The sequence below is a fragment of the Cygnus olor genome, chromosome 1 (assembly GCF_009769625.2).
Source record: "Cygnus olor isolate bCygOlo1 chromosome 1, bCygOlo1.pri.v2, whole genome shotgun sequence".
NCBI lineage: Eukaryota > Metazoa > Chordata > Aves > Anseriformes > Anatidae > Cygnus > Cygnus olor.
This window is the reverse complement of record NC_049169.1, coordinates 205985464-206012397: the sequence shown is the minus strand read 5'-3', so window position 1 is coordinate 206012397 and position 26934 is coordinate 205985464. Positions and strand designations below refer to the sequence as shown.

The 26934-nt window shown below is 47.5% G+C and overlaps 1 protein-coding gene across 1 annotated transcript in view; it reads left to right on the top strand.

Annotated features, from left to right (window-relative positions):
- Positions 1-26934, top strand: part of MYO7A (myosin VIIA) — a 94226-nt gene that overhangs the window by 40282 nt on the left and 27010 nt on the right. Inside the window, 20 exon segments of the mRNA XM_040544483.1 lie at positions 2107-2291; positions 2828-2859; positions 2862-2948; positions 4796-4938; positions 5036-5149; positions 6324-6477; positions 7007-7083; positions 7973-8092; positions 8810-8952; positions 9213-9423; positions 9926-10061; positions 10546-10652; positions 12829-12885; positions 17270-17407; positions 20751-20909; positions 21233-21325; positions 23102-23196; positions 25374-25458; positions 26378-26596; positions 26756-26863. Coding sequence (XP_040400417.1) covers positions 2107-2291; positions 2828-2859; positions 2862-2948; positions 4796-4938; positions 5036-5149; positions 6324-6477; positions 7007-7083; positions 7973-8092; positions 8810-8952; positions 9213-9423; positions 9926-10061; positions 10546-10652; positions 12829-12885; positions 17270-17407; positions 20751-20909; positions 21233-21325; positions 23102-23196; positions 25374-25458; positions 26378-26596; positions 26756-26863 — 2463 coding nt within the window.

Genomic DNA, 26934 nt, shown 5'->3' with positions numbered 1-26934 from the left:
GAATGACCTAGGACAGCAAGCAATAGCACAAGAGTTTGTGCTGACAAAGTCTTTTGGAGATCACAAGGGAAGGGTCAGCGAGAGCATCCAGAAAACATTCCTGCAACTAATGGTTAACTCCTCTAGTAGGCTCGCTGGCTGCATTTGGGGCAGGGCAGACCAATGTGGCTGAAACACAGGATTTCAGAGACTTCTGCAAAGAGTCTTTTTTTTTTTTTTCTTTTTTTTTCTACTTTTTTTTTTTCTTTGAGAAGACGCTCCAGGAAAATTAGAAATACCCCTTAAATTAGCTTGGTAATAAAATATGAAAACAGTCTCCCAGGTCTCTCACCCAGGACTAGAAGGGAACTCAGGGGTCACTGGGGATCTTGGTGGCAAAACACCACTCAGGAATTGAGCACAGCCCTTCCCTAATTTTTAAGTTTACCTGCAGAAAGCTGCTCAGGGACTTCACTGCTTCCTTACTTCAGTAGCTTCTTCTAACCACCAGTCTATATTATTTCACAGCCAATTTCCACCTTTTGTATTTGTGACAACTTTGTCCTTGAGCTTAAAGAGTTTTTTTCCTTTCTTGACATATAACCCACTGTTACAGACAGGGCTATTATTTCCTCTGTGAATTTAAACCTCACCTAGGGTGAACAGAAAATTGTTAATTTTCTCTGGCGTTGGCCATGAGGCTGCAAAGTGACAGCCTGGGAGGGCTTTCAGCATCACTCCCATAGGACACAATTGCCACCTACTGGCTGTCTTTTAGGAAGCCAGAGCTGGTGGAGATGTAGATGAGTGTAGATGATGCAAAATAATTTATCATCTAGCCCCTCTCAGGCCCTTTCCATCATGACTGTGGGATAGATATCAGGCTATACAGGGAGCGACTCAACCTGGGGCTGCCAGGTTCTCCCTTCCCAGCCCTCCCACCAGCACTGGTACTTATTTTGCTGTCTTCTGAAGCTCAGACTCGTTTTATTTATCAGCAAGTTTGAGATATGCAAAAAAGAGGAGCAGCCAGCAGAGCATGGAGAGACAGTCTTCATGGTCCACGAGCATCCTTGCCTGAGACACTTTGGTTCTTTCTGCCAAAGGCTTATTTCTGGGTTCAAATCATGCAGCCGAAAAGCTGTAAGATATATTTTTTATGTTGGAATGATGGTTTTTTTTCCTGGATGAGCCTTCATTCTACTGCCCTTGGTTAGCCCAAGGTGGAGCCCTGTTAACTTGCTTGCTCTAGACAACAACTTTTATATGGATGAAGTTGGCGAAGGACATCCCAATGCGATGTGACCAAAACTCCCAAAATCAGAGCTGCATCTGAGTGAGATGGCAAAGGCCAGGAGTTCTTTGGTGAGAGGCTTGAGATAAATGGCTCCAGGAAGGGCAGAAACAAACGAGCCAGACACCACAAAGAGTTTTGCTGCCTGAGGCCCAGGACAGCTTTGCTCATTTTAGTGCCATGGAGAGCAGGGGATGGACAAAAGGCCATTTCCAAAATGACTCAGAAATAGCCGAGAAGGGATGTGTCAGGACTTTGTGGGCCATCCTCATGTTCTCAGGACAAGGTTTAAATTGCAGCATGGAGAGGTTCGGTCAGACAGAGATGGTAGTGGAGGATGGAAGTTTAGCAAAAGGGTTTAGCTGTGAATATTTAAAAACAGGTTAAGCAGACCTCTGTCAGGAACAATTTAGATCCAGCAGGTCCTGGTTTGAGGGCAGTGGTCTCCAGGCCCTTTTCATCCCTGGTTTCTCATGCAGTGCACTAGGTATGTGCAGATGGGCGCTGGCTCTGGGGATATTTTTGCATCTATGGTTGACTTGGAACCCTGAAGCTTAACTGAGGAACATCTGAAGTATGAATTAAGTCTTGAATCCATTTTGTGCATGAGCAGGAATGAATATGAGCTGATTTATGTCGTTTGGGGCTTCTCTTCCAGTTTTGCTCCACGCTCCACCCTGCAAGCATTTTTGACTTAAACATCACCTTTCATCCACCTTCTTTTTTTTTTTTTTTAATTTCTTTTTTTCTGGCCTTTACACTCCATCCAAGCTGCCAAAGCCTCTCAGCAATGTCTCACTGTCCCCATAAACCTTCATGTGATTCTCCTCCAGACATACACCGGCTCGATACTGGTGGCAGTAAACCCCTACCAGCTACTACCCATCTACTCACCGGAGCAGATACGCCTGTACACCAACAAGAAGATCGGGGAGATGCCACCGCACATCTTTGCAATTGCTGACAACTGCTACTTCAACATGCAGCGCAACAACAAGGACCAGTGCTGCATCATAAGGTGAGCTGGTGACTTTCCAAATGAGCCATATCCTGGGAAAGGCTGCTGGTAGTTGGGGAACAGCTCGCCAAACATAATCAGAAATCAGAAGGCGGCATTAGGTCTTCCATCTACGCATTCACAGCATTTCTCAGTCTGCCTCCTAGTGAATTTTGGCAGCTCAAAACTTGTGGTGAAGCTGCCCCATGGGACCGGTCACCCGTGGACCACAGGCTCAAGGTATGGTGATTGCTCCTGGAAGTGCTTCCTGACCTTCTTGGTAATGATTTCATGATGGTATTTGCTGGAGAAACCCAAACCCAAGCAAAAATTTGGCCATGTGAATTGGAAAGTAAGTCTGTATCTTGCCTGGAAGCTGTCCTGTACTGTGTGCTACCATTTGGATACTACCAGCCTTTGGGATCCTGGAAGCTCATCCTTAGTGGCTTGTCCTGCCCGCATTAACAAGAGGTCCAGAGACATCAGAGACAGAGAGAGGGACATCAGCAGGGGTGCAGCAGGGCTTTCGCTGACCTCAGTTTCTGTTGTCTTTGAAGCGGTGAGTCTGGAGCTGGGAAAACAGAAAGCACGAACTGATTCTGCAGTTCCTGGCGGCGATCAGTGGCCAGCACTCCTGGATTGAGCAGCAGGTCCTGGAGGCAAATCCCATCTTGGAAGGTGAGGTTTCAGACGATGGAGGCATTTTTCTGAGGCTAAAAAAAATTAAAAATTAAAAAAAAAATCAGATTCTGGAATCACAAAATACGGAGAAATGTAAGTCACTGTTTGTTGCATTTTGAGTTTCAAAAAGCAATAACATTTAAAAAATCAAAAGCAACAATGCAAGCATTTATTAAATTGAATACCTTTCCATCTGTATTTTTCACAACAAAATTATCTTCTGATATAGACTTTCAATTTTTGCATGAATATTTTTACAACTGTTGTTGAAAATGAAATATTTCAGCTGACCTGAAATTTTTAATTTTTTATTAATTTAAAAATAAAAATTATGTTCTTTTCCATATAAACTGGGATATTTTTTCCCAAATTTCAAAACAGAAACCTGAATTTTGCCTAACTATCTGTGTAGTCAGGGATTTCAAAAATGCCGATCAGCAAATACACAAAGCTCTTTCGAAAAAATCAGACCACCTCTTCCCGTGCTGGAATTACAACTGCATGCAGAGCACAGCTATCACATGAATGCTTCCTTTAAATAATTAATTTGGGGTTTATTTGATCATGATTGCAAAAATCTTATTCCTGTTCTTTGCTCTGGTTCAGCAGAACATGTGATTAAATTGACCAGAGCATCACTGCCTACAGACCTTGTACTGGCAGTACACAATAGCACACCCCACCATTTCCTTCCAGGGCCAGAGAACAGCAGCAGAATGCAGAAAAAAAAATTAAAAAAAAAAATAAAATAATAAAAAATAAAGACAGCTCAAGAAAGAACCTGAAACCAAGAATCAGCTTGTTGCCCTTAATGTGTATATCAGCAAGCTGTTACTGTAAAGACCGCCCCACTGTTTTAATTGGATGCCTGTACATTAAATAGGTGATCTGAGCCTCCCAGCATAATGCAGGATGGGCCCTTTACATTTATTCAGAAAGAGCATCATTTTCTTCCTCTCTTCCTTAAAGAATAACGGCATTTTTACTCCCCCGGCTACTCACAGCGAGCAGTGTTTGCTTGGTAAGGAACCCCCCAATAGGAATCAATGGAAATATGAATATCCTAACAGTTTCCATGAATAATGCTGGAAGCAAGACACCAGCTGAGCTCTCCCTCTCCACTCTCCTCCGCCGGAGCATCCTTCAACTGTATTCAGTCCAGGCACGAAGACGCAACCAAAGGCTGGCATTGCAAAGCCCCGTGGTGTGCGGCAGGCACAAGGGGGGCTGAACATGCACTTTATCATGCTACGACCCAGGGGAAGAGAGCTTTTGTATTTCCGATGCATCTCCAGCACCAATAACGCGTATAAATGCCAGGGCAATTATAATAAAATATAAATGCAAGGGCATGCTGCTCCTGCTAGCAGCCCGCACCCGCACAAAGGATGGAGTTTGCAGGGTGAGGTCTCCCTCTGGAGGCTGGCTTAGTCCCTCTGTGTTTACCTAAAGGATGAGCTTTTTCTGCCTCAGTCCCCAAATCTCTCATCAGCATCCCTGTCATTTTCCCCACACCATCACCTCGCATGCTGCAGTGTTCTCCTGTTCCACCTGTCTGTATTTCACCAGCTGCTTCCCAAATCCTGCTGCCCTGGCCCTTTTTCCTCAGTAAGCTTACCCAGTTCCCATGCCTCATTCTCAATGCTCCTCTCCCTACTTCTGGGGACAGTTATCTGTGGTATATCCTGTCTCTGCACACTGAAACTGAGCCAGACAAATGTCAGGGAAAGGTGCTGGGGCTGCTTTTCAGCCTCATTTGTTCAGCTGTTTTTTCTCCAGGACACCAGAGTCACGACCATCCCTGCGCCAGGCCGTCTCTGACCCATTGCAATTCCTCTCCGCAGCTTTTGGGAACGCCAAGACGATCCGTAACGACAACTCCAGCCGGTTCGGGAAGTACATCGACATCCACTTCAACAAAAGGGGAGCCATCGAGGGGGCGAAGATCGAGCAGTACCTGCTGGAGAAGTCCCGCGTCTGCCGCCAGGTGAGGTGACAGGTCTGCCCAGCACGGCAGCGGGTCCGTCACCCTTCGTGGTGACATTAGGGTCGCTGAGCTAACGACGGTGGCTCTTCTCCCCCAGGCCCAGGACGAGAGGAACTACCACGTGTTTTACTGCATGCTGAGAGGAATGACAGCGGAGCAGAAGAAGAAGCTGGGTCTTGGGAAAGCCACGGATTACAACTACCTGGCGATGGTGAGAGCGCAGCGGAGCAGAGGTTTGGAGGGAAGATGTGGTGAGAGCTTATGAGCAAGGGAGGGAGAAATGTGAGGTCTTCCTCGGCACCCCAAGGAGCTGCTTTCCTGGTTAGGACCTTCCCAAGCCTTAGTCACAGGCAGGGGGATTTCTGTCCCACCACTGCAAACCTCACAGGCTGACAGCAAATCCTTAGCCTGTGTAAAACAAGTTATTTCCACTATTTCTGTGAAATGGGACACAGGCTTGGATAGTTTGGGTGGGTTTTGCCCAGACCACTTGGTTTAGAAATAACCAGGGTGTTAGATACAGCTCAGTGCTCTTGCAGAAATGATGCAAGGGGATGAGTTTGTGTCTGGATGATGTGTTCTCGTCAGCATACTATGTGGGAATCATCTCTGCTCTATGTCCCTGTCCATGCAAAGCTTGGTGTCGGACCAAGCCAGCAACCTCCAGCCCCACTCCCTCCATACATCTGTCACCAGCCATCAGGACTGGTAGCAGCAAGTGTAATTAAGGCTGGCCCATCGTCAGCAAGGAATCACTGAAAACCTCCAGCACGTTTCCTTCTGGCTTTTTATCCTCACATCAAGGAGCTTTTTCTCTGATTGATTCTCTCCAGTTCTTAAAGGGGATCTATGAGAAAGTGGGGGAGAGGGTCTTTATCAGGGACTGCAGTGATAGGACAAGGAGTAATGGTTTTAAACTATGAGAGGGCAGGTTTAGACTGAAGATAAGGCAGAAATTCTTCCCTCTGAGGGTGCTGAGGCCTTGGCCCAGGCTGCCCAGAAGAGCTGGGGGTGCCCCAGCCCTGGCAGTGCCCAAGGCCAGGCTGGATGGGGCTGGGGGCAGCCTGGGCTGGGGTCAGGGAGCCCTGACCGTGGCAGGGATTGGAGCTGGATGTCCCTTAATTCCAACTCAAACCATGCTGTGGTTGTAGACAGACACAGGATGGCTCAGGACAGCAGGGCAGTGCAGGTCACAAGGCTGAGCACCAAAGGGCAGAGCCAGACGCATAAGTTCATCATCATCTTTTGCTTATTTATTCCTTACACAAAACACCTGCGGAATTAGGGGGGAATTCAGCAAAGCCCTGAGAGCTTAGGGTCACCCCATCTGTGCCGGACACACTCGGCTTCACCCCACGCACCCTGCGGCCTCCTTGCCTCCCCAGGGTAACTGCACGACCTGCGACGGCAGGGATGACAGCAAGGAGTACGCCAACATCCGCTCTGCCATGAAGGTCCTTATGTTCACCGACACGGAGAACTGGGAGATCTCCAAGCTGCTGGCTGCCATCCTACACATGGGGAACCTGCAGTACGAAGGTAAGAGAACAAAACTCAAAGATACATTCAAAGATATTGCTTTTTCTCCTTATTTGCCATGGGGAGAAGGAGCCAAGCTTAGGGGCTGTATCCATACCACCTGGCATGATGCTGGGCTAAGGGAGGTTGAATATGGCCAGGGGCCATTCAGTAGAGCCAGGAACGACTAATGGGGCATTTGAGAAGGGTCTGGGTGATCGGATAGGCCTTTGTAAATGTACCAGGCCTCTCTGTCGTCAGAAGTGCCGTGTTGATATAAAAGCCTCTCTGGAAAACAGAAGCCTAAAGCACTTACATGCTAGAAATATTTTCACCCCATAAGTAATTTAGGGTGGCCTGCAGAGCAGAATGCAGGTTCTATGCAGCCAGCAGCCACACAAACTTCTCCTTTCTGATGGCCAGATTTTGCCTGGCCACCAGGAGGAGGCAACGAAGACAGAAGGCTGAGGAACCCTTTCCCTCAGCCCACCAACCTCCCGCAGAGCTGCCTCCCTTGCTGACCGCTTTTCCTGTGCCTCTCTTCCCCCAGCCCGGACCTACGACAACCTGGATGCCTGCGAGGTTGTCCAGTCAGCGTCACTGATCACCGCGGCATCGTTGCTGGAGGTCAGTGGCTCTGCAGTGTTGGTTTCCCCTTTTCGGCTTGTCCCCACACTCCCAGGGTTGGGGCAAGGTTTGGAAAGCCTCACCTGAGGCAGGCACTCTGCCCTGCCAGCTCTAGGAGGCTGAAGAGGCCTGGCAAAGTCATGCTTGGCCCTGTGCTGGCTTCCTTTGAGCTTCAATTCACACCAGTGGAGAGGAACTGTTGCTTTAATGGCACATCATCTGAAAAAGGACATCCAAAATAGTTTAGTCCCTAAAACAGCCAGTCTCTCTCACTGATGTAAAGGAAGCTCATTACAGCAGCTGAGACAGAGGCGTCCAGCTCTCTGTGTGCATCAGGTGAGGTGAGATGACCCTCACCCAAACCACCATGGAGTGGCTGGAGCAGTCCTCAGTGTCCTCCCCCCGCCATGGGACAGGGCTTTCTAGGGACACCAGCTTGCCACCATGGGCTCTGTTGGTCCCAGAGTGTTACCCTAGCCATTTGCAGGCTGTTTTCTTGGACTTTATGGGCTGGGTGTTTCCCTGGACTGACCTCAAGAGTACAAGGGGATGCAAACCTCAAGGGGATGCAAAGATACATGGTGCTGGTGGGCTTTGCAGGCTTTGCTTTTTCATCTCCACTCCCCATGTCTCATTAACTTCTCTCACTAAGCCAAAAGAACACGTGCTGTAGTAAAACACTGTACAAACATATATTAATTAGTCTCTCTGAAAGTGCCTGTGACATCATTTATTTTCCCTGTACAGCTAAGAAAAGCTACTCACCTCCAGCCCTGAGGGTCCGTACAGTTTTTTTCCAGCCACTCATGTCCAGGCTACTAGCCGAGGCCATTGTAAGGACCTCTTGTGTTATAATATCAGCAGTTTTGTTTGGTGGTGCCTTTGCCAGGTTGACCCTCAGGACGTGATGAACTGCCTCACCAGCCGGACGATAATCACCAGGGGTGAGACCGTGTCCACCCCTCTCAGCATGGAACAAGCCCTGGATGTGAGGGACGCTTTTGTAAAGGTAAAACTTAGGGCATTCCCTTCTGTCCCTGTTGATGTGATGAAGAAATCTGCCAGTTTTGAGACCAGAGCATCCACTGCGTGGGAAAAGTGTCTTGCATGGGGTCTGTGTGAGCTAGAATCACCAGGTGACCTTAAATCTGTGTTGGCACTGGGATGTGCAAAGAGCTGAGATGTAACGAATCTAGATAGCCTGGTCCTCAAGGGATTTGCAGTCAGGACTTGAGACTGTCCATACTCAAAGGTGACCTGTCAAAGGAGCCAGCATCATGACATGACTTTGCATCAGCTTCAGGAAGATGTTCCAGCTTGACCTCCAGAATTAGGTCCTCAGCTACTATAAATCAGAGCAGCTCTTTCAACACCTACACCTGAATTTCAGGATTTGGGCATTTGTATAGAAGTGAAACTGTACCAATAAATAAAGCATGGTAATAAGGTTTAGAGGAAGCATATAGGGAAGAATCTAATTTTGGGATTTTGCTTTGAGTTGTCTTTAATCTAGGCTTTCAGGTCCATTGTCCTTGATCTACACAGTGCCTCAGGCAGCTTTAAACCACTCCAAAAGTCTGACATAGCCATCCTGTTGGTCATTGTGTCCCTGGGGGCTGTCCAGTGCTTTAGGGGAGTCTGTGCCACTGTGGGTGAAGCGGTGCTGCAGACTAGTAGGGCAAACTGCTAACCTGTCTCAGTGAGCTCCATCTTCGGGACATTGCAGGGAATTTATGGGCGGCTTTTTGTGTGGATCGTGGAGAAGATCAACGCCGCGATTTACAGACCTCCTTCCCAGGAACTCAAAAGTGTCAGGAGATCCATTGGCCTCCTCGATATCTTTGGCTTTGAGAACTTCACCGTGAACAGGTATGGAGCCTGTAAAAGCAGAACTACGCCTTAAGCCTCCTTTACCACCCCAAGCTCACTCCTATACATGTATAATTTCTGTGACATTGTTCTGGGGGAGAAAAACAGATTAGCTGGACCACTATGGTAATTTTTAGCCTGTAGCCACCTTACTGAGTAGTTGACAAGGTTTGAGGACGTTGCTTCAAGCACAGGAGAGTGATGGAGAAAGATGACTATGGTGGACCTAAACCAACCTTTCCTTGTCCTTCCTTCCACAGTTTTGAGCAGCTTTGCATCAATTTTGCAAATGAGAACCTGCAGCAGTTTTTTGTGCGCCATGTCTTCAAACTGGAGCAGGAAGAGTACAACCTGGAGAACATCAACTGGCAGCACATTGAGTTCACTGATAACCAGGATGCCTTGGACATGATTGCCATCAAGCCCATGAACATCATCTCCCTCATTGATGAGGAGAGCAAGTTCCCCAAGGTGTGTTTTGAGCTCAGCCCTCTTTCCAGTGACTCCCCTACTTTTACCCCCTTTATATTTGCATGTTGTCCCCCTTTGAGAGGTCTGATCAGCTCCAAATCAGGAGCCAAGGAAGATATAACACACATTTGATATATCACACATTCATCTGTTGGTTACCTATTTGTAGTTCCTATTACTCCATCAGTACCACAGTCAAGCTTAAAAGAAATTAGAGTTTCTGATAGAATAATACACCTGTAAGGGGCTCTAGAATAGCCTCTGACTGAAAATTTAAGAAAAATAAAAAGTTAAATATACTCCTTCTGGACTATTTTGAATACAGCACAACACACCACAGATATTTTTTTTTCTGTACTTGAGTTATCCCCTCCAGCACATCTCTTGTCAAAATACATACTCATTGCCCCCTGAGGAAAAAAAAGAAATGCATTATTGATTGGAAAATGAGTATCATGGGACAAACCCTGATTAAACGTCAGATCTTTTCCTGTGTGCACAGGGGACGGATGGCACGATGCTACACAAGCTGAACTCCCAGCACAAGCTGAACACCAACTATATACCTCCAAAGAACAACTATGAAACCCAGTTTGGTATTAACCACTTTGCTGGAATTGTTTACTACGAAACAAAAGGTATGGGGTGGCTCCTAGGCACTGCAGGTCTCAGGGGATGTTCGGGGGAAGGTGAGCTGCTGCTGTGATGGAGTAGAGCTGGATGGCAGCCCGTAGTAGTGTCAGTGTGCTCCATTTCTGGCTGTAATCCCTTGGCCTTTCAGCAGTGCCCATGAGCTGCAGAAATTTATGCTCTTTTGCTTGTGTGTCCCCTGGACAGAATTGCAGTGCTTTGCAGCACGTGCATTTTTTACCCAGTCTTTGTCTTCCTTCTCTTGGTCTGTCTTTCTCTTCCCTCTCCACCATTTCTGTTCGGCTTTTCCTAATGAAATTTACCCAGGTCCTGGGCAAATTTCCCGGGTCCCTGCAATCCTGATTGCATGCGACCCTCATTATCTCCCCAAGGGAAGCCAGTAGACCCGTGACCCGGAGGGTGTGTCCAGGGCACATACTGGCTGTGTCACCTTGTGTCATGGACCTATGTGTTGTCCCATTATTCCTCCAGGTTTCTTGGAGAAAAACAGGGACACACTGCACGGAGACATCATTCAGCTGGTGCATTCCTCAAAAAACAAGTTCATCAAGCAGATCTTCCAAGCAGATGTGGCGATGGTAATGCATTCAGAGGGCGGGAGAAGATCTTTGTTCACAGGGAGGAGTTTCCTGGAAGGGGGAAGAAATTGCACAGGGTCAGATTGCTCTGATGCACTTTGGGGTGTTTCAAACCTGTTACCATGAGCCAATAATCCAAAAATGTGAATGTGGTGGGTGTCACAGGTACAACCACCCTCACACCGTGCAGTTTGTGAAATGTTGTTTCTTGCTGTGATTGTTCTTCTACTACTTGTATAGGGACAAGAACAAAAAGGTTTGTGATTGTAGAGATCTGAGAGAGAAAGAGCCAGCCCTTATATATATTATAGAAAGAGCCATATATGTATTATATATAGAGAGAGCTTTATATATGTTATAGAAAGAGCCAGCCCTTATATATATATATTATAATATTCCAGATCTGCATATAATAGAGTGAGAAATGAAAACCAAATAGATGTTCTGAAGGAGCTGCAGATACAGCACTAAAATGATGTCAGGATAGGATTTTCCAAAGCAACCAAGTTTTTTAGTGATTGGAGCCCTGTTTCTAAGCCAATGCCACTGATGGTCCAAGGGACTTGGGGACTTTCAGGAGTGCCAAATAGATATAAGTGCTGAGCTCCTTTGACTGTTAAGGACAAGAAATATTTAAATTCCCCCAAAAAAATCTTAAATTAGGCTACAGGCACTTTTGCAAGGCTTATTCAAAACCCTTAGGCACTCAGCCTTGCTCCCTTTGAAATGAATGATCAATATCCTTCTGACTTTGTTAGGAATGAGATGAGGTCTATCAGCTCCCATCAAGCTACCAATTTCTATGACAATCCCAGTGGGTTTGGAGCTGTCCCCAGATGTGGTGTTCCCCTTGAACCGGACACTAAACCCCTCAGCGTCAGTGATGCCGTTCCCTTTGCTTTTTATTGCTTATTCCTCGCCGCTTTTTATTTTCGACGCAAGCTTTGCAGTTCACCTTGGAAATGATTTCTTGCTTGTCTGGGCAGAGCAGAGTTGCACTCTGGGGAACTGAGGAGAGGGAGCTCTCAGGTTTGTGTAATTTTGCAGAACTCGTCATGGGGACTCCTACCAAGCTGTCCTTTGGCAAAATGTTGCAGCAAAATCAAGATGTCCACCTGGGCATTGTATAGGACCTCAGAACTGAGACCTTTTAAAACATCAGAGCACTTTTGGGGGATAACCCTTTTCTCTTATACTTCCAGTCACCGTGCTGTCATTAAGCACCTTCAGAATCTGTCCTGAATGGTGCTCCCCGTGCCTTGATGCTTTAATGATCTCTGCTTTTCTTACTTGAATGAGAGATTTGCAACCTGCCTGATATGGAACCAGAAGAGGAGTGAAGGTTCCGTCCCATCTCCCCTAATCATGCACCCTGTTAGCGTGAACATGCTAAGAGAGAGCACAAATCCCTAGACACCATGAAAACAAAACCATTCAGACAAGTAGGAGCTGACATAGGGCAAAGGTGATTTTACCACTGTTTTCCACCAACATTGCTTTGAACAGTGTCGTGTAAAACGACAGATTCAGTGGGAATTATCCATGGTTCCCCTGAGGAACCAGCCATCAGGGTCCGACAGCACTGCTTGCTCCAGGAACGGGTAGAAGGAGCAGGGGAGATGGAAATTGAAGATGAGAGATTGGTCAAGGGAAAAACAAAGATCAGATCTGGGTGCTTTCCCATCGGTGAAAATTTCATTTCTGTAGAAGCTATCTGACTAAAATTAGGAGGGGAGGGGAGCAATTTCTTTAGGATTTTTGTGAAAATTTGTTTGTTTTGCTGGCATCTTCTAACCTAGTCAAAGGAGAGCAGGGATGCGCAAGGGAGAGGAGTAGGGTTGGCTGACCCTGGATGGATAGCTAGTGAGGTTAAAAGATAGAGAGGAGATGTTTCCAAGAAGTAAGAGCTGGACAGTGGTGGTTCCCTCAGCTTCAGGGATATGAATCTCGAGAGAGATGGGAAAAGCCAAGAGGGGGATGGCCAAAAATCCAAGAATTAGCACATTTTGTTCATGGGATGTTTTAACAGCTGAACCTCCAGGACTAACAAAGTCAGGCTCCCATTTCGGTTATTCCTTCTTTTCACTATTTGCTCTTCTCTGTCTCTGTTCGTTTTGTTGTTTTTGTTTTGTATGTTTTTTTGTTTGTTTGTTTGTTTTACCTGTGCTTCACATAGTTTCTCTGTGGCTATGCATCCAGCACTTTTGGCCAGTCGCCCACACCCACACCAAAGGTAAACTGAATAAATGAGTTTCTCTGTTGCATATTTACCTCTCCTTGGTGAGGACTGTGCTTTTCTCATGTTGGTTTATTGCTCACCCTGTGTTATTTGTAGAGGATCCATTTCAAGTGATTGGCGTGATGAAGAGCATTTTTTAGGTCTTGTTGTGTAGCTACCGAAGTATGTGCCATTTGTTTCATTCAACACAAAAGAGTTTTGTAATGATGGGAATTTGGTTTGGATAAAATCAGAACCAGCCCCAGACAAAGTTTTGTTTTTGTTATTCTGATATTTGAGTCATTTTAATTAACTTCAGATTGATCATGTGTGGGATTTGAATGTAATTTATCTTGGTGCCACCATTGGCTTCAGTGGGACATTAATCCTCAAAGCAGCTGCAAATCCAGCCCTGTTTTGCACTTTTGGGGCAGAAATCTGATGGCTCTGGTGCAAAGAGTGACTCTTGGATTGCATTTCTGCGTCGCTTGGAAATGCTGTCAGTCTCCAGGGTATTTCATGACTTGTGAGAGCTCAAATCTGAGCCTTCAAAGGCACGGTTAATATTGAACATTGGCATGCTCATCCCAACAGGCTCTTGGCACCTCTCTTCGTCTTTTCTGTTGCACCTCAACTCATGACTGGTTCTGATGGCTTTCCAAACCTTTCTTGCTAGATGTTTGGCCATAAGGTAGAGACGTGTGCTAAAGGTTTTGTGCTGTTAGCTTTGTGACTCTGCCCACATTGCCACAACAGTCTCCTGGTAGCCGAGGGATTCTGCTAGAGAGGGACCTGGCTTTCTAAATTCAGATCTTTGCATGGGCTGAATTTCAACCCTTCTTACCTCTGCATTGTCTCAGGGTGCTTGGATTTGGAATTCCAATGAGGGCGACCTGACCCAAAACGACCCTAAGCCATTTGTTCCAGAGCTGAACTCCTTCCCCTCCATATCACATCCGCAAGGTGTTTGGATAGCAGAATCTCACTGGGCCTTGCTCTAGGATTGTAGCAATGCCCCACACCAAAAAAGAAAATCCTTCCTGAATTAAGACACGGTGAAATGAAGCGCAGGAGAGAATTGTACAAAATCTGCCAGAAATTATCATGCCAGTCTTTTTCTGTGATGACAACAGGAGACAGAGGGAAATTGGACAAGTAACACTGATGATTTCTAAGAGTCTTGTTCTTGTCATGACTGTTTTCATAATATAGCCTCAAGTTTTTTAAGTTTTCTAATGAATAATAATTGGTCGTATTTGTTAGGCACTGAGGCAAGGGTGGAACCACTAGGCCAAAGGAGACGTTCCATCAGTGAGTCGTATAAAATAGGGATTTAGCCCAAAATAGTGACACTTGGCACTGTTATACATCCAGTGTCAGATTTGTATCTCAAGGCACTTTCCAGACTGCACATCCTTGGGGACAGAGACCGTCTTTTCACCAAATGCCACCACAGAACCTGCTGTGAGGGGTCCTCAACTGTCAGTGCTCATCTGGAGGCCACCCCAGTGACATTTCCAACAGCAAACAGTAAGCTTCAGTGTCCTCAGACTACAGAAAAAAAGGCTGACAAGCACGGTGTCCTGTTGGCATGGATCAGGACTGCAATCCACCATTTACAATCCTAAAGAGGTGCGAAGTTCCATAGCCCAGAGTCCACCTTCATCCGCTGACTACACAGGGTGCAGCTGGGCTGAACTGGTTTTTGCTTTCCCAGCCCTAAATCAGTACCTAAATGTGTCCAAGACATCCAAGGGAGGAGTCAGAATAGGTCCCTAGAGATTTTACAGCCTCACAGAGATGTTGAGACGCGTCCTGATGGGATCCCCACTGGGGATCTCAGGCACCCTGTGCCAGGGGAATGTCCCCTTGTGTCCTGCTGCTGATGTCCTGCCTTGGCTTTTTTGTATTTTTGTGTTTTGTATTTTTGTATTTATGCTACTGCAAGCAGCCACGTCTCTGCGTCTTTAAAGCTAGGCTGAGGTGCCAAAAAGAAGCAGCACTGGAGCATGTCTGAATTTCATGCTGGGCTGCATGTCTTTCTGAACTTCTCTTCTGAGATGATGCTTCCCTGTGAATCTTGTAATTCTCTTTTTTGTCTTATTTTTCTCTTTTGCTTCTGTATTTTTATTTTTGTCCTTTGAGGCTGAGCGGTAACTCAGTGCCCCAGTCCAGGTTACAGCACCTGTGATTGCTGCTCCTCCTTCCCCATTATACACAGGTCTCATCCTCCTCGGGCTCTGTATGTATACTGATGAAGAGACAGGCTGTGTCCCAAAAATGTTGCAGTCTCTATAAACCTCTATTTCCAGTGCCTCATTAGGCCATGTTAGCGGGCTGTTCTGCTCCTTTTTTCTGGCCGTTTTGTTGAAATAAGGGAAGAGGTGTGATTCTCAGGTGAGGCAGGAGGAACGCTGGCTCCAGCCTTGGCATCCTGTCCATGCAGGAGGAGGCTGATGTAAAATACACACCTGAGGTTTCATGACACAGGTGAGAGCCTGGTTGGTGCCCACGGGGCTGGTGCCTGCCGTGGAGGGATCTGTGTGCAAGTGTCAGGCCCAGGGATGGAGGGGACGAGCCATCCATTCACCTCCCAGGTCCATGAGAATGGATGGGGTGGTGCAGTCTGGCCAGGAGGAGCTGAGACCTCTCTGCTGATCTGGGTAGGAGACAAATTGTGGCCAGATTCTGCCCAGGAAGACACTTCTGGCCAGTGTCCCTTCCCTCCTGCCCTTCCCATCAAAAGGCTGTCAGGGTAAGGATGGAGATGACACCATTTTACCAGAGCTGGGTGCACGCAAGGAAGGACTGCAAGGCACCAGGAAGGCAGGACCTGCAGTCTGGGAGCAAACCACTCTCACATTCCCATGTAGGAGCCCCTGGTACGAAGTTTTGCATCCTTTCTACCACCACAGCTGAAAAATGACCTCTCCCAGACGAGCACAAACCTGCAAACCTGACAAACAGGCAGCTGCTTCCACCTCCCAGCCCCGCTCCTGTGTCTGTCACTGCTTCTTGTGACTGTCCTTCCTCATGGCTTAGAGGTGACCCCCCCCTGCACAGAATTAGCTAAGTGGTAAGAAAGCATTAATCAACGCTATCCAAACTAAGATTCTTGCTGAAACAGCCCGTTCCTCATCAAATCCGTGACAAAATGTGAACACCAGGCTCTACAATGCATTGCAGGTAGCAGCTGCATCCATTAATTACTTTAGATTCGTTAACAGTTTGTCCTTCAGGGGAGGATTTTGCTGGGAGAGATCACCGATAGCCCCACAAGCTCTCTTGGCCAAGAGGGCCAGGTTTTTCTGGTGTGCACAAGCTGGATTTTCTCTGCTCACGTTGCCTTGTTGGAATTCCATGACGATTTTGTGTTTGTGCTGACTGGGTTTGTCCTATCGCTGCGTCCAACCTGGGCTATGGAAATGCCTCCTTTATGGGGTGTGGGGACATTGTCTGACTGCTGTAGGATGAAGCAGAAAGTTTTTAGCAAAAGAGGTCAAAATAAAACTCGCCGCCTTGCAAAACAGAGCAGCAAGATCAGTGCAAATGGGGACTTTGTGGCTCCACACGTGGCTTGACCACCTGCAAAGAAGAGGATGTTCGGAGGAAATGTGCATGAAAATCCTGCTGGAATCCTCCCTTTGGAAAATCTCTGGCCATCAGGTCACGTCACAGTGTGTCCTATTTTCAAGTTGGAGAGAGTTACAACTCTCTCCCCAAATCATCCCAAAGTTTCACCCTAAATCCTTTGGTCTAGTTAATTTTCTTTCCCAGACAAAACTCAGATCTTCCCTGTAGCACAGACTGGGGAAAACAGACCTCAGCAGCAATTTCTGGAGCTGTCCCAGAGTGTCCTGCAGCAAACATGCCCCTGGCTTGTTTTTCTGCCTCCAGGAGCCTCTGGAGGCTGGTCCAGGGTGCAGAAGATGGGTCAGACATGAAGAACAAGGACAGCGGGGTCAGCATCATTGTGCTGTGATGCACAGGGAGGGGGAAGCCCAAGCATCTCCTGAGGAGCAACCCTGGGCAAGTGCCTTGCCCCAGGCTGCAATACAGAAAATTTTGATGTCCTACATGAGGCATTTGGGAACCTGACTCACACGGGGAGGCTCGAGCAGGAGCAATTAAATTATGGCACTTTTCCTCAATGGGTACAGGCACCTGGAGCAAATCGCAGACTGTGTGCAACACAAGCATAGCAGTCCGGGGACAAAGCCAGGTGCCGTGTGGCCCCAAGCCCTCTCCTCTCCCCATCTCTGCCACCTCGGGCATCCTCCACTGCAGCCCTGAAGCCTCGGCTCCCCGCCTCCAGCCGGAGGCTGCCGGGGACGTGGCCAGAGGGGAAAAGCTCTGTTATCCTTCCATTTCCTGAGCCTGCTCTGCCGCCGTTTTGCAGGGAGCGGAGACGAGGAAGCGCTCGCCGACGCTCAGCAGCCAGTTCAAGCGGTCCCTGGAGCTGTTGATGAGGACTCTCAGTGTCTGCCAGCCCTTTTTCGTCCGCTGTATCAAGCCCAATGAGTACAAGAAGCCCATGGTGAGTCCTGCTTTTCTCTCCTGGTTGCTTTTTTTTTTTTTTTTTTTTTGTACAGGATTATCCACAGGAGTTAACGGTAAAAGTCCCTCAGGCATCGGGGGGGGCAGGATTGACCCTGGGTGCTTAGAAAACAAACCCACAGCCCTTTCTGCAAGCAAAGGGGTCACCAAAGCTTGTGGAGGAAAGGCTGGCAAAGTTGGGCACTTTCTTTGCACCCCAAAACTTTTTTATAGGGGAGATACTTCCCCCGCTTTTCTTCCCAAGGATGACCTCGAGGAATTCACCCCGCAGCCCTTTCCCCTATAGGAAATGCATAGGGGGTGGGATCCTCCCTACCACCTGTAGGGCCCTGTGTCCGGCCCTATTGCAGAGTTTGACAGTCCCCTGAAAACGACCCCATTCCTGTGGGTGTTTTCTGCAAAACCTTTGTTTCTGAGGGACCTTATTTGGTTTTACCCATTAGATTTGTTTCAACTGTTTATTTTGATGTTGTTGTTTGATTTTCGTTTGTTTTTGTAACAATTGTGAAGGAATAGTTAAAAATCATAAAGAAAAAAAAAAAAAAAAAGGAAAAGGGAAATAACACAGAGGAAATGTACGAGGAATTACTTAGCTGTGATTCCCAGGGGAGGGAGGTTAGACTGTGCCAGATAGGATTATTACAACATTTTATCCGGATGAACAACCAACAGGCAATTCCCTCCACCATTCAGAGTACTCTTAAATGCAGCTACAGCAAGCCTGAAGGCAAAAAATATATATACGTATTGCTCAGAAACTTAAAAATAATTGGCATCCAGTTAAAAGCGCTGCTTTTATTGTGTTTGCTGCAAAAGCAATGAACGCTCTGGGGACAAACTTTTATGAGCAAATGAAAGGAAAGGAGGTGGCTGCAGAACCACTGCCCTCTCGTGCAGTGACTCGGTGGAAGGGAGATGATGCTGAAAACCCCAGCCTCAGGATCACCCCCCTGCAGGATTGGACCCTGGAGCAATCTCGTGCTAGCCTCTCACTGCTCTTGATAGTGATAATTCTTGGGGAGGAACGGCTTGATTTAATAATCATTTCAGCTGTCTGTTTCTGTGAGTCATTTTGCCCATGCCTTTGTACTTCAGGAGCGGGTAATCTAGCCAGAGGTGGAGTTTTATCTACTGTTAGCTAGCAAAGCTCAAATGAGTGGGAAAAAAAAAAATAAAAGCATGAAATATCAAATTTCAGAGCTGTTACATACAAACAGTGTTCAGTTGAGACTTATTTTTGCTCTTCAGTAAATCTAATATAGCACGGGGTGAAAAGTTTGGTGGCTCTCCAGGCAGTTTGTTGTCTCCTTATCCTGGTTTTGGTGAAAATTAAAAGGCAGTTAACGGCAAATTAAAGGAAGACTTCGGGTTAATATGAAACAAGATGTCTGAGCTGAGATTATCATCTGAGCTGAGATCAAACCAAAGCCTTGCTTTAGCACATGGGTGATATTGAAAGATAGCTGCACATCCTGAACAGACATTAACAAATTATTCCTGATGCCCCGGCTTCAAACTGCTTTTACACCTGGGTGTCCGGGATTCAGTCAGGCATTTTTCATCCTTCGTAGCAAATCTGGATTTGACCAGCTTTTACAAGCTCTAAGCTACAATATTCTGTTCACCCCATTTATTTACAAGACATTTAGTGGGATAAAAAACAGCTAGAAGCTTGAAAGAATCAGACAAAGAGAAATTAATCTCCCTGTTAAAGCAATGAGTGGATGAGTGAACACTGCATAAGGGACAGTAGTGCTACAAAATATGAAATGTGATTTTTTGCTAAATTCATTTTTGGCATGGTTTAGTAAAACAAAGGAAAAACAGCACACATAATGGGACACAGAGCTGTGCAGGGCGACTGCAAAAGAGAACTTTTTCTGGAAGTTCATTTTCTGTCCCAGGCTATGAAGGAAAGCGTACTGATAGTGATAGGAAATGGTATAGTGGGAAGTGAAAGGTCAGTGGAAAGTCCTGACTGTTTGTTACTTTCTGTTATTCTAAAACTTTTGCTTCCTTCTAAAATGTACTTTGGGAAAAAATAAAAATTGTTTGCATCGGGAGCTTATTTGCAAGCCCACAAACATGGTGCAGGGAGAGAGGAACGCACAACACCTTCCTCTGCACATATCCAGCCCCCAGTACCCACGTTAGACGAGGACAGCTTGAGTCCAAACCCAGATGATGCTACCTTCTGCCTTTTTCTCCCTCATCTGTTGTCTTCTCCTGGGATCTGTCTCACTCCATTCCAGTCCTCTCAAAGTGGCTGCTATGACCTACTCCAAAAGCTACCGTCAGGACTGGGAACTTAGATGATGTATTTTAGATGCTCATATCTGCATGTGCTCATACTTTAGACAGCTGAAGGGAGGGCCTTTATTTTGCCTTTATTTTACACTTGGGCTAAACTCTGTTCTGATGCTTCCAGCAGACAACTTCAGGCTGCAAGAGGGTGTCCCGGGGGCTCCAGGATCCTCCCCAGTGCACTGAGGCACCAAGCCACCAGCAGGGATTTTTCTGAGCCTCCCTTCACTTCAGCAGCCAGCTATCAGCATCCCTAATTCTCCTCTCTGAGGTGCCCCAAGCAAAGGAGAGCAGCCAGGTTCATTAGCAAACATCTGCAAGGACTGCATTGCTTTGCAACTGCCCGCTGCTTCTCAGGAGCAGCCATGGGCACTGCTCTGAGACTTGTCCCTTCCCTAAAATCCTCTGCTGGTCTCTGGTCTGAGCTGTTCATTTTTACCTCCTTGGATGTCTTCCTGGGTATAGGGGGTGGTTTAAAGATACCAGGCTGAGCTCAGGGCTGAGGCATCTAGAAGGCTGAACTCTTCTTCTGTGTGACTTTGGGGAGCCACATGTCCTAACTCAAAGGGTGTAGGCACTGTAAAACCTTTCGGTGTCCAAGCCTTTACTGATCTAGTCCTTGGCTTCCTCTGCCTTCAAAATGGCACTGTCCTGACTGCTGTGATCACGCCGGTAAAGCTCAGAGCTGCCAGCAGAAGTCAATGACCACGAGTGGTCACTACGAGGGTGACTGTGGTGTGGTCTCACCTTCCCAAGGTGATGTTCACCATTGCATTGTGTCCTCTAGTTCTTTCTGTCCCTTTTGTAGCATGTAGGACACATCAAGTTCTGCAAAGGATAATTAAATAAAAGGGGAAAATATTCTAGGATCAGGCCCGTAACAGCCAAGGCTCCTATAGCCTTGGGTCCACCAAGTGAAGGGTTTGGGTGGGTGCATGACTTCATTGCACTACACAGCTCCTATGGCCAATCCAGGCCAAGATGTGCAATCAAAGCACCAAGTCCTGTAACTTCCCCAGCTGTTCGACCGGGAGCTGTGCGTCCGGCAGCTGAGGTACTCGGGGATGATGGAGACCATCCGGATCCGCCGGGCTGGCTACCCCATCCGCTACACGTTTGTGGAGTTCGTGGACCGGTACCGCGTGCTCATGCCCGGCGTGAAGCCAGCATACAAGCAGGTGAGTACCTTTTTCCATTGCAAACACTTACTCTCTGCTGGTCTCTATGGAGGTATTTATGGGGAGTGCATCCTTTCCAAAAGTAATCATGTAGCATCAGATTCCCAGATGCTGTGGTGGTGCTCTGGGCTTTAAAAAGTGGAGGAAAAATTCTAGGGACAAGGAGCTGAGTACCAAGGGGCCATATTCAGCCCATCTCACTCACCCTAAATGCGGCGAGAAGCTTATTAGCAGAAAACTGCTGGAAATGAGACCAGAAATGGCCACCATTGAGTAGCAGGGGTGAGGATGGTCCTGGCGAACACCACCCCGCTTCCCACCAGGGCGACCTGCGTGGGACGTGCCAGCGCATTGCTGAAGCAGTGCTCGGGAAGGACGACGACTGGCAGATCGGCAAGACAAAGATATTCCTGAAGGTATGGGCACTCCGCGTCCCCCCTGCCATCTGGGACCCTTGCCCATGAAGGGGTCTCCTACCAACCCCTTTCCATCGCAAGATGTGTCCCTTATCCGTGGTCTCTGGCCTGGCCTGGCAGGAGGCAGAAAATGAGCCAAGGCAGGATAATTGGGGCCAGTTTAGGAAGCAGTGGGCAGGAGGAAGTCCTGACACTCTTCCAGCGCTGATGCATGCGTGGAGGCAGAAATAGTCACGTTCAACACATAGCCTTTTCCCTCCTGGGCTGTGACGCACTGTCTCATCTCCTGCCTTCACCCAAGAGGCACAGCAGCAGGAGGGATGTCCACGCAGAGCCCTGCAAAGAGGGGGACTGAGAGCATAACAGACTCACTTTGGTTTTGCAATGTCCGTGCACGATACAAGATGTGCCTACAGCTTCCCTCTCTGCATCAGTTTGGCTATCATGGAGCAGCCCAGCATTTCAGGTCCCCATGAGATGAGAGCAGCCACTTCCCATTCACACTCCTTGCTCCTTACAAACCCATTCCTGCATTGCCCCTGGGAGAGGAAGCTGAGCTGGCCAGGGACCAGGATGGAAGCAAAGCTTTCTCTCAAGCAAAAATCTCTGCAGAAAACCCTGGTGGCTCATATCTAAATAACCCCCCCAACCCATCTCCAGCACGAACACCCTCATCCCTTCCCTAGAAGCTGTTCCTACTAGTCGCTCTTTCCAGTGCTTGTTATCAAGATCTCACAGCTGTTAGGGCAGGAAATGGAGAAATTGGGAGGCCCTGAAGGGCAGCGTGAGGTCGAGCAAAGCAGGAAACGTGCAGAGTTGCTTCCACTGCACCCAGCATGGCAGGGCTCAGCATGCTGCAGCCAGGAAAGAAAGTGGAGTTTGGTGTGGGAGGAATCAAAAGAAAGCTTAGGCTGGTGCATCTGAAAGTTTCAGGGCAAGGAAATTCCATGTAATAAAGCCTTTTTGTCCTTGGGTGTGGAGGCATTGCAGCTTTTGCTGGAGGAAGCAAAAGGGTTTGTTTCCAAATGTCTCCAGTGCTCCTGGGAGCTGGTCCCATAGCGGAAGGTATTAGCTGAGAGCTTTGCATGGAAGACCAATGTAATTTGGATGCTTTCAGACTATAAAGCATTATATATCTGTCTTCTTCCTGCTCTGGTTCACTTGGGAATGAAGACAGTGGATTGCTAGGATCTATATTAGGATTTCCCCAGAAAATAGGTGGGGTATGTTTGGGAAGGAAAATGTCCCAAGAGTTTATTTTGGACATCTTCTCTGGGGAAGGGCCTCATAGCACCCTGCCAGCCACACCTAAATCAGAGAACCATCGAATCACCGAATAGTTTGGGTTGGAAGGAACCCTGGCCAGGGCCTCACCACCCTCAGAGGGAAGAATTTCTTCCCAACGCCTCCCCGAAGCCTCCCCCCTGCCAGGCTCCAGCCGGTGCCCCTCGTCCTGTCCCCCCAGCCCTGACCAAGAGTCCCTCCCCAGCTTTCCTGCCCCCCCTGCAGGCCCTGGCAGGCCGCTGGCAGCTCTCCCCGGGGCCTTCTCTTCCCCAGGCCCACCACCCCCAGCTCTCTCAGCCTGGCCCCACAGCAGAGTCCAGCTTCTCACCCACCACCACACCCAGGTCCCTCTCCTCAGGGCTGCTCTCCAACCATGCTCTGCCCAGCCTGGAGTTGGGCTTGGGATTGCGCCGGCCATGCTGCAGGACCTTGCACTTGCACCACCTCAAGCAGATGGAGATCTTCTGACATGGTTGTTGGTTCCTCCCTCAGGATCACCACGACATGCTGCTGGAGATTGAGAGGGACAAAGCCATCACAGACAAAGTCATCCTCATCCAGAAGGTCGTGCGTGGGTTCAAAGACAGGTAGGTGTGAGCCCTGCTGGCTCCTGGAGGTGGGCTAACAAGCAGCTCTTGGGGGAAACGTTGCTCCCTCCATGCCTGTCCAACCTGCCCTGACTTTAGCTGGGGAGAGGGGACTTGGCACTCAGCTGCAGCAAGTATTGGAGGAAAATACTAAAAGAAACCAGAGGAAAACAGTATTAGTTGCCTCAAAAACAGACAGAATAGGACCTTCTCTCCCTGTTCAGTGTTGACTTCAGGGGAGCTGATGCTTGCTACATCAACACAGTAGTGGGACTCTGCTGAAGGCAGTGCTAAGCCTCCAGTCTTATGGGAACCCCACAAGGCTGTAATGGGGTTATCAGGTCCTCCATAGCGACTAACAGTGTTCTCCACAAAGCCAAAGGAGCTTTTTACAAGCTCCCTTTGTAAACTGGTTGCCACAGACCTGGGAGGAGGGCAAGTAAACGGACCTTTGGAAGCTCATGGCACAGTTGTGGAGGGCAAGGGGGAGCCACAGCCACGTCCACGCACAGACAAGGGACAGGAACACTTCTTGGGGCTTTGTGCTCTTTGTCTGAGCTATGGCTGTAATTTAGGCTGGGCCTTAGACTTTGAGAAAAAGTCACGTGCCAAATAACTCTGAGAAGCCTTGTCACCTTATAGAATGATAGATTCACCAAATGGTTTGGGTTGGAAGGGACCTTAAAGACCACCTAATTCTGACCCCTGCCATGGTCAGGGACATGTCCCCCCAGCCCAGGCTGCCCCCAGCCCTATCCAGCCTGGCCTTGGGCACTGCCAGGGCTGGGGCACCCCCAGCTCCTCTGGGCAGCCTGGGCCAGGGCCTCAGCGCCCTCAGAGGGAAGAATTTCTTCCTTATCTTCAATCGAAACCTGCCCTCTTTCAGTTTAAAACCACTCCCTCACTACGCTCCCTGATAAAGTCTCTCCCCATCTTTCTTGTAGGCCCCCTTTAGGTACCAGAAGGCTGCTATAGGACCTCCCCACAGTAATCCTACAGAGACTTCCAAGACCTCCTCCAAGGTCTTTTGTCCTTCCAAGACGCTTTTGTACCCAGGGTGTCTAAGCACAGGACCAGACCAGTCTAAGCAGCACGCAGGGAGCAGATGAGGGTAGCAGGGTATAAGTTTGTGGTGAGAAAGTGAGAGAAATTCTTAAAGGCTGTCAGGAATTATGGTCTATCCTTAGTCTACTTAAATAAGATTTAGAAATGAAGCAACTGTTGTGATGAGAATCAGAATTAAAAAAAAAAAAAGTTGCATGGTTTGGTTTGCTTGTTTGTAAAAAATGTAAATAAATGTAAATGTAAACAATGTAAATAAAGCTTAGCCAAAGAAACCTGTTTCATAGTAATTCTGTAAAAATAAATTATCCAGTAATTGATATTAATTACAAGTACAAGTCAGTGTGGTAGCAGTATTAGTAGCTAGGGGAAGCAGATTTAAAATTTTGTTCCTTTTTTTTTTTCCCTACTAAAATCTTATTTTTGACATCTAAAAGAACAGAAATAATGACTAGTAAGGACTTTTATATATAAAATTCAGGCATGTTACTGAAATTAATATAATATTCTCATGTTCTTGAATAATTATTACTATTTTTTATTGCTTTTATTGCTTTTATATTTTATATATTGCTTTTATATATATTTATATATATTTTTTTATATATATGCTTTTATATATAATATATTGCTATATTGCTTTTATATTTTATTTTATTTTATTGAATAATTATTGCTAGTTTTTGTTATCCATATAGCTAATATATTTTGGTAGCAGGGTGGTGTTGCTGGAGTTTACTCTTGATAGTTTAGAACATTTAGATAATTTATATCCATTTGCAGGTGGCTGGGATGGAAGCAGGGAGAGCGGACAGGGAGGCAATTTCAGAGGAAAGAGGAGGTTGCGAGGGGGGGAAAGCAGGGACTATTACCAATATCTCCTGTTCCACCCATTCCCATGTATGAGCCTGTGGAGATCTATCAGAGAGAGCCTCTACAGACCTTTCTGTAAAGGCAAAGAATGTTGGGGAGGAGGTATTTTCAGGCCAAAAATGTAGAGTTTACTCCACCCAGTTGCTCAATTTAAAGTCTCCAAAGAATGAGGCCCTGGAGATGATAATTTGGAGATGATAACTGTCCAGCCACAGACACAAGTGATGAAAATGCCTTTTCAGGTCCAATTTCCTGAAAGTGAGAAATTCAGTCCTGATGATTCAGAGATACTGGCGTGGACATAACTGCAGGAAGAACTATGGCGCTGTAAGTATGTGGGTGCTTCTTCACACCTGTATCTTCCTCCCTCTTTCAGGTGGGACCTAAATTAGAGTGTCCTGGTTCAATCTGCCCCACTGGGTTGAGATGTTTAGGTTGACAGGATGAATGGAATTGTGCTTTTGATACTTTGCCTTCTCATCGAAGATAGCACCTAACCATCTTCTCACTGACCTTTTTCCTCATAACTTAGATGTCAATTGTACCAAATGGTCACTTGGTGTTTTAAAAGTCTTCCCACAGTTTCCAGGTGACTGAAAACTCAGAAGCAGCTTCCTCTAAAAAATGGACTCCATCTCCAGGTGTGACCAAATCTGCAATTAGGGCTTTCTCCCAGCCTCTCCTCAGCCCAGTCCATGGCCCTCTTTTCTTGCTGTTTTAGCTGCCTCTGATCTAACATTGGGTCTGTTGGGAAGCATGCTGGGGTCCAAAGTGTTCGATATCATCCTCAGAGACAGCAACATGATAGGAATAACCATTTCCAGACTGCTCAGGGTGTTGCCTCCTTCCACAGAAGAGGTCATTGGCTACCAGGCAGGAGGTCTGCAGGAGCAGTGATTAGCAGGGGAACCCATAGGAGGTGCTGGAACTCCATGGGAGCAGCCTCCTGGCATGTAGCTACCTTGATATGAGGAACCAGACCTCCTGAAGCCTCTTAAAGGGAGAAACATTATCACTCAGTGGGGAAGAAACTCCCCTCATCCTCCCTCAGCTTTGAATCCATGCAGCAGCTGGAGGGCTTCATTTCTCCACCTTCTTGGAGAACCTCCCTCCTGAAGGCTTGTCCTGGAGGGAGTTGATTTCTTTTTAGCAGCCACAAAGGAAGGAGATTAGTGAGGGAAACCTGTTTAGGGTGGACAAGCCTGTGGGCTGTGATGGACTGGTTTCATCCTGCTCCCTCTTGCAGATGCGGATCGGCTTCCTGAGACTGCAGGCCCTCTACCGATCCCGTAAGCTCCACAAGCAGTACCACATGGCCCGCCGGCGCATCATCGAGTTTCAGGCCCGGTGCCGGGGCTACCTGGTCCGCAGGGCTTTCCGCCACCGCCTCTGGGCTGTCCTCACCATCCAGGCATACGCCCGCGGCATGATCGCCCGAAGGCTCTACAAGCGCCTCCAAGGAGAGGTGAGTACTGAGGAGGAGAAGATGGCCGTGAAATGGATGTGGGGACAGGGGAGACAAATAGCTCCTGCCTCACATGTTTGTGGGGTTGGTGTTTAAAAAACACCAAAAAATTCCAAAAAGCAGTAAATATTTAGAAGGGCTCCTGTGTTTATTCACCAGTATCGTCGGCGCCTGGAAGCAGAGAAACTTCGGCTGGCGGAAGAGGAACGACTCCGAAAGGAGATGAGTGCCAAGAAAGCCAAGGAGGAAGCAGAAAAGAAACACCAAGTACGCCAAGACTGCTCTCTTTCTGAGGCTCTGTATCACCATTTTCCAGGGCTTGGGTTTGTTCTGTTTAG